The sequence below is a fragment of the Alligator sinensis genome, unplaced genomic scaffold (genome assembly GCF_000455745.1).
Source record: "Alligator sinensis unplaced genomic scaffold, ASM45574v1 scaffold1200_1, whole genome shotgun sequence".
Classification (NCBI taxonomy): Eukaryota; Metazoa; Chordata; order Crocodylia; family Alligatoridae; genus Alligator; species Alligator sinensis.
In genome coordinates, this window is record NW_005842772.1 from 455,600 (window position 1) to 463,381 (window position 7,782).

The 7,782-nt window shown below is 52.3% G+C and overlaps 1 protein-coding gene across 10 annotated transcripts in view; it reads right to left on the bottom strand.

Annotated features, from left to right (window-relative positions):
* SLC38A10 (solute carrier family 38 member 10) overlaps positions 1–7,776 on the bottom strand; it is a 39,379-nt gene extending 31,603 nt beyond the window's left edge. The window contains exons 1-5 of one of the 10 annotated variants that reach the window (XM_025216905.1): positions 6,104–6,434; positions 5,704–5,821; positions 3,915–4,249; positions 2,666–2,908; positions 1,910–1,955 (exon numbers count right to left, since the gene is read on the bottom strand). In XM_025216905.1, the coding sequence (XP_025072690.1) occupies positions 1,910–1,955; positions 2,666–2,820 (201 nt within the window). In that variant the 5' untranslated portion in view covers positions 2,821–2,908; positions 3,915–4,249; positions 5,704–5,821; positions 6,104–6,434. The other 9 variants (XM_025216902.1, XM_025216904.1, XM_025216899.1 and 6 more) reach the window with 9 other exon arrangements.
* Positions 7,777–7,782: the final 6 nt, after the last annotated feature.

Genomic DNA, 7,782 nt, shown 5'->3' on the forward strand with positions numbered 1-7,782 from the left:
AGCACACGCTGCTTCCCAGGTACAATCCCCGCTGCATTCCTGGAAGGTGAGCATTTGGGAGGCTGTGCTTTGATTAGGTGAACGTGAGACTTCTGAGAACTATAGGAGACGTTCTAAGAGAAGTGCTGGTGGTAACAGTGGCCCCCACAAGATGCTGGCACAGGCCATGTTATTCTATCTACCCTGCTCCCATGGTGCCCATGGTTAAAGTGCCAGATGCCACCAACTCCTGGTCTGTATGACAGCCCCTGCTGTTGCTACCACAAGTGGAAAACCAAGAAGGATACTTAGGACAGACGAGGGCTATGAAGGGGAGAAGTCACCTGGGACAGAGTGGAACTGCTAGAAGCTGTTTCACTAAGGTCAGTTCTACACCGCAGTCTTCAGGCAAGCTAAGCTAAATTAACGACTGGTAGGATTTTGAAGCACATTAACATCCTGGCTTTAGTCCTGCTTGCTTCTGCATGGGGGTGTCCACCCAGGAAGGTAATGCTCTTGAACTAATACACTTGGACTTCACTGCTTTGGTTAATTCAGCTTCGACTTTCTGAGCATCCTTGCGAAGACAAGCCCTGAGTTTTGCAGACTGCGAAAACCCAGGGGGGCTGCATGCAGTGGCAGAGGCCCGCCTACCTGGCTCTCATGGGAGACTCTGTCCTTTCGCAAGCCTGAAAACAAGGTCTTTCCCTCAACAATTTTATCTTTCCTCATTTGATTCTGGCAGAGCAAAACCCAAAGCGGTACTACTCAGTTCACTGCCACGTGCAGCATCTTTGCGAGTCAGCAAAGAGGGGGTTCTGCTCACAGCAGGCGTGCTGATTTAATTGCTGTCTGGAGATGGCAACCTCTGCCAGCGCTTTCCCAACAATCAGGTCAAAGCAGCACTCAGCTCTGGAGAACAGCCCCCCTCCGCCCCAGCACAGAGGCTGGGTTACAAGTCTCCACTGCAGAGCAGAGGTTCTCCAGTGCTTTTCACAACACAGACCACATTTTCATGAAGAGACTGTCTCGTGAACCACTTCCCCTCCCATTCATGGTTGCATGGACCACTTCCCCTGATTTCCGATGGTACAACATCCCTGGGGCAATGACACCAATTGCTTGCACGGAAAAGCAAAAATTAGAAAACTTTTTTGTGTATTTTTAGCCGTTGCTTACAGCCATTCAGCAGCTGGGAACACAGAGAGAAGTCAGCACCATCTGACCAGCCAGATCTTGAAAGACCTCAGCCTGAGAACCTCTACTCAACCACCCCACCTGGGACAGTTAAACCAGGTTGCTGTAGGCTTCCTCATCACTGCCCACACAGCCTTTCAACGGCTGCATACAGCACTTTTAAGAATAGACACGTTATAGCCCACAAGAGAGACCTGCATTAGCCTTAAATAACTCAGGATTTCTGCTCACCCTCCCCAAATACGCAATTATTAACTTGCATTCCAAGCAACGAGGCAGTGTTAGCCAACGGGGAATGCAAGGCACGCAGGAAATCTAAGGACTGATATGCAGGGGTACTGAATGCACCTGCCTCCACTGGCTTCCACGAGGACTTTGGCAGTTTAGTGCCTCTAAAAGGCAGGCTGCGAAACACTCACACCCCAGGTTTCCCAATGAGCGTGGGCAGAATAGGGGCTGAGGCTCAGGCCTCTAGATGCCCAACCTCTCACAAACAACTGAGCATGCTCTCCCACTTGGAAAAAGGGGTGCAAAGAAAGCTTGATAAGCATCTTATGTAAAACAGATGCACAGAGATGAAAATGAGGTCCAGTCCAAGTGGCTCTGCTTACTATCTAGATTTAGGTGGCGAGGGAGGATTGCAGGAAGCAGGAGGATAAGAGACAGGCGCACTACACCAGACCACAGTCACATGAGGGCATGGAGAACAGGTGTTCAATAGATAGCACATTACCTGGTCTCCACTAGCATCTTCCCCGCTTTTCCATAGGCGTGAAATGCTAGCACAAAAGAAAAAAAAATACACCACAGTCAGTCACTGAAGGGTTTAGAACACGACACATACATCGGTTCATAATTAAACAATGCTGGTGCCACAGGGCAATTCCGCTGGAACCCACTGGGCTTGTATTTTGGGGCTGGTTTCTCTTGCCCTCACTCCCAGTTTCTTTTTTGGGCACATCATCCACAAATCAAAAACCACATCAGAAGATGGAAGAAAGAGACAAAACAGGTTTCTTCCCCGCCTCTTCCACCCTCCCTTGTTAAAAAAAAAAAAAAAAAAGCAGTGTTAAATAGCAGTTACACATGGCAACCATTAGAAAAAAGTGAGTGCGGAAGAGAAAATATGCATGTATAAGATGTTGCGTGGCAAAAAGCGACTGCAGTGCAAAATTTCAATCAAGTTCCCATTTTTATTTTTATCTTTCCACTCCAACTCAACCGCTGGACGTTGCTGGATGGGAGAGCGGAGATGGTGCCCAGAATGCTCAGTTCCATACCCAGAATACCCAGTGCTCACAACCCACACCAAAGGGATTTTGCCAAGAGATTCCCCACCCCCCCATACTTTGGTCATAGCTCGTAGAAGAAAATGATCAGTATTGTTTAAATCATTGCTCTTCCTGAAACAGAAAATGCCAAGAAAGCTCAGCTTATATTTTTAGAGGTATCTTTCTGGGTGGGTGGGGAAAGACAGGGGAAGTCGGACCTCCAGTTCTGACACAGGCCACATTGTATTCCCGTTGCTCCTCTGTAGTTAACACTGGTCAAATCAAGCAAAGAGCAGCATGGTTTTCCCTGCTGGTTCTCTAGATGTGGCCGTGCAGTATACATTCCTGGTGGTAGCCAATGCAGTGGGCTCATCTCTGGAAGTGCCTTCCATAACCTCCAGCATCTCCTGTTTCCTTGGAATCTCCTTAGTTTGAAAATGAAGGAAACCAAACATCCCGCCCTAGAGCAGGAAAAAAGGAGGGAAGGGGCGGGGGGGGCACCGTTAGAAAAGCAAGTCATGGCTTCTGTCATGTGGGGAAGCCCAGAAGGCAGATGACAACTTGGAGAAGAGCAAGGCAAAATGCTGGCTGAGTCTTGTAAGCTGACTGCACACGAGAAGAGGCCATGCCATTAGAAAAGCTTCTGGATTTTGTCTTGTCCCTGTTTGGGGTTTCCTAGCAAAGAGGAAAAGACAGTGCTGACTGGTAGAAGTAGGCAGTGCCTATCTGAGGTGAAGGCATAAAGGCAGTAAAAAGATAAGCCACTTGAAGAGAGGCTTGTTATACGAACTGAGCTTCAAAAGGATTGTTGCTATTGCTTCATTGCAATCAGCCTGGTTGTTGTTAGTTTGTGTAGAAAGGCGGACACCTCCACATAATAACTACTGCTGCTGGCTAGGCTAGGCTTGGGATTTTAAGAAACAATCAGTCTCCTTGGCTATTCTGAAATGATGTTTTAATGAGACCGAGTCTTCAGACATTATGCCAGATGTCCCCATCTGGGGACACTAGGAAAATTGGATCCTTTATCTTCCCAAAGAGGCAAGAGGGGAGTGGCTGCATAATTTTGCACAGACAAAAGACTTCCAAATGCGACCTCCGGAAACCCACAGGAATCACCAGCTGAGCAGAGCTGGGTCTGGTCAGTGCTGGAGACGGCTTTCCACCCCAAAGCTGGGTCTGCCACAGGAAGCATCGTGCCTTGTTTTGGGATAAGGGGCCAGGGCGCTGCTTGTCCTGAGCTCACATAGTCTGTAATCATCCCATCCTATATCCCTATTCCCCCAAGAGTACCTGTTAGATGCAATTCTCATTTCTTGAAATCCCAGCCTATTGTACCACTTTGCTGTACACTGGCAGCTGCTGCTACACAATAGCATGGGGTGCAAGATCTTTGCCAGCTATCAGTTAGAGATATATACAGATACTCCCCCATGCAGAAAGCGCTGCATAAATGAAAGTGTTTACTCTAGACATGGGCCTATCCCAGCCCTGGCTCTTTTGTTGCTGCATCCATCGCTCTGAACGTTCCTCCGGAAGAACCTGGCCACTCAAAGTTCATTGGCAAAACTTTCTTGCATCTTTCCGCGGTGCCAAAGCCTCCCACAGAATCAGCTGCAGGGGCTGCCAGGCTCCCTCGCAGATGTACCCGCGGATGGCGACAAAGGCCGTCTGTGTAGAGCCGCTCAACCTTGATGTATTAGGATGCACTGGAGGAGCGCTGCTTTCATTTGGGCTGAGGATGCCTTTCCTTCTCAGTGCCGGCCCTCCTCTGGCTGCTCGTGGTGGCACCTCTCCCAGAGCTGAGGAGGGAGGAGAGGAAGGGAAGGCAGTTTGGTTCTTTCCGTGCCAGTGTTTGTGTGCCAGGCAGTGCCAGGAAGTTTGGAAGTGTTACTGGCCCCTCTGTGTATCTGAGCTCCTTGGCTTCAGAAAGGCCAGAGGAGCGCTTCTTCCTGGGAGACACTCCAAGGTGAAGGGGGACTCTATTTGCTTCAACAAAGGCGCAGCGCCGCACAAAGCCTCATTGTTGCAAGGAAGGGGGTGGGAGAGGCACTCCAGCCAGCTGAGTCAGGGGGACTGAGCCAACAGTACTCCACCTGAGCGCTTAACTATAATTGAGTCGCCTCTGCAGTATTGGAGGCACAACCTTTGAGGCCACAAGTTTTCCCCTCTTTCCTGCTGCTGGTAGATATATATTTTGGCAGAAGCCACACCACGCAGCTAAACGACGAAGCCTTGGGTACTTAATGCACCAAGGGCGTCCATCTGTCAGCAGCAGGGTCACTGCACAGACAGCACGTTGCTTTCAGTCTCATACAAACAGCGAGACCAGCCAGTTCTCTGCACCAACTCCCCCAGGAGGTGGGAACACAGGCAACTAAGCAAGGCAGGAGATGCAGGATGGGCGTCAGGCCACCGGAGGGCAGAGGATAGGATTTCCAGAGGTGAGAATCTCCCAGGGCTGCAGAGGCAAAGATTTTGCGTGCGCAGCCTGATTCCTGACCCCCCACACAGCAATTCAACTGAGCCCCGTCAGGAGTTGCCCCATCAGCACCTCCATTTGTTTCCCAGTTGGAGAGTGCCTTCCAATCAGCAGCCCTTCATTTGTGTGCCAATCACGAGAGCTCCAGCTCCTCAGGCCAAACCCGACCGTCTCCTCCTTCCCCCAAAATCCTTGGGAAACAGAACAGAGGTCACGAGCAGATGCCAATCTTGGCGCCAATGCTGAGCAGACGAGCTGTAAGGAAGAGGGACAGCTCCCTCTGCCAAGAACCCACACATGAATCTTGCAGATGTTTTTATTTTCTTGGCCACTTGGAACTCAGTGCACCATTTCCTCTCCTCTCCCCCTTGCTCTGCTATAAACGCTTACACAGTTGAGCTCCAGAAAGCCCATGTTCTATGCCAGGCTCTCTACTGGCAGAACCCAATGTCCTCAGCAGCACGCTGGGTGGGGAAGCTAGTGGGTTTTGTGCTGAGGCCAATAATTCACACCAGACGCCTGCTCTGCCAACTCCTGCAACCTCGTGTTTTGATCATTCAGCACCGCATCCCGTTCTTCAGCACTGCAGAGTCAAAACAATCTTGGGCCCAGGCAAAGGGAGAATTCAACCCTCAGGCAACATGAAGCAGGAGAAAAGATTAACAGGGGAGCTAAGTATAGCAGGAGCTACACCAAAATCCTGCGTCAATAATTCAGACCTCAGTGTCAAAGCTGGACAAGATAATGGCATGCCCTAGAGATCAAAATCCTTACCCAGTCCCGGGTAGGTTCTGCGCTTGCCAAGATTGGCCGATTTCACCAGGAACATGCAGGACTGATGAGTCATCCAAGCACAGAAGACCAGCAGCAGGGCGCCCAGGACGATGCCACACTGGAAGGGAAGGAAAAAAAAAGAAAGACGTCCAAGCGCCAGTTGGAAAGCCACGTACCCCCTGCTTTGAGGTTGTGGCACCTTCAGCTTCTCAGCCACACTCTTGCCTGAGAAGGGAGATGCCTCCTTCAAATGCAGCCAGCTCAAATGTGATGCGCTAGTTCTATCTCACTTGTGTGCCCACTTTGGAAGCAGAGGCACAGAGCAGTCACCTGTTCCTATACAACTCTGGAGTGATGCTTTTGCCCAAAACAGCAAAGCAGGACAATTTGCAGAACACACCTTTCAAGCCTTCGCCCTGTTCGGGCCCTGCCAGAGCCCGTTGTAGGACACTGCCCCACGCACTTAGTATTCTGCTGGCACAGAAGCCCAGACTCTACTCCTCCTCCCAGGTGAAAGAGGCTGTTCAGAAAGTTTACACCCAAACCACCTGCGCTGTTAGCCACGCAGTGCTGGCGGGCGTTTGCAAAAGATGATGTTAATCATTAAACATTTTGTAAACTAGGGACCTCAAACAGGAAGGACTGTAATTGCCAATGCTGTTCGCATTCATTTTATTCAAATTAGATGGGGCCCTGGCAACCCTCAGATCGGCAAAGCCGGGACACACCTCTTGGCATAAGATGCCAGAGGATTGCTTTGCAAAGCCTTAGAGCCCAGCATGCTGCATAAGCCGCACGGCACCAGTAAGGATGCAGGCGTCCCAGTTTTGTTACCCCCAGTTGGGAGAAGGGAGGAAGCTCTTCTAGGGCGACCTTGTTCAGGAGGAAAACATGACATCTGGCAAAAGGACAGACGTCTCTGGTGCTTTCCCTCACTCTGAATGAAGACTGAGGTAGGTCCAGCTTCATGGCCAGTCTCGAGCAGGGAGCTGGCCTAGGTGACCTCGTGAAGTCCCTTCCAGCCCTGCTTTCCTATGACCTATGTCAGCGGGGGCCAACATTTGACAGATGTGCGGCCCTGAGTGCCACGCCGATCCTCCTCTTCCGCCCAATCTGCTGCTCTGCTTTCCGCTCCCTGCTCGATCTGCCACGTGTCACCCATCAACACCGCCCAGGCCACTCGCAGCGCGCGTGCCACAGGTTGGCCTCCCCTGGTCTATGTCACCGCTGAGAGCTGAGCTGACAACACACAACCCTGCCTGACCAGGATCAATACGCGGTCCCACGGCTACCGCGCGTGGCCTACCTCGCCTCTCCTCACAACTGTGAGTCTCGCTGGTTAAACCTGATCTAAAGCTCCAGGCTAAGAAGCGTGAAGCAAGGCCCATGCCGCCTTCTCGCCTGCCCCCGCTCCGAAAGCCAGCGACAACCCGCACCGGCAGCTCTCCGCCTCACGGAGCGATCGGACGCACGCTTGGAGGAAAGAGCATCGGTCGTTCCTCGAGCACGGGACGGGCACGGCCTCCGACTCAAAGCCCCTCCAATGCAGGTGCTCCTCGCCGAGCGCCGTCCCGGCTACCCTCGTTCTGTCACGACGTCACCGATCTTAGGGGGAACGTGCTCGTTTGAAAGTCCCGCGACGGTCATGACGACGTCGTTTGGCCGGCGTCTGCCAACAGGTCGCTCCTGCTTGGATTCGCTTAACGCCGTTTTGCTTCGAGTCGCGTTTTTCGAGAACGTAACCGTGATGTTAAGCGTGGAGCAGCCGCACAGGGGGCTGCACGCGAGAGGGGCCAGCTCCGTCTCCCTCCCGGCCACGAGAAACCTCCCGTACAGGAGGCAACGGGGGACACGCCAATGCATGGCGGGGGGAGGGAGGGGAAGGCCTCAGGGACCCCCCTGAGCCAGGCGCCCCCTCACGCCCGGCTCATGGGGCCGCGGGCGGGGGGAGGGGGGGTGACGCATGCCCGCCGCGCGGGGCGGGCCTTGCTCACCTGTCGGAAGCAGAAGGGCATGGTAAGCACGCTGACGCCCACGATGCTGTTGACGATGTTCATGATGAGGCCCCAGTTGGAGCCC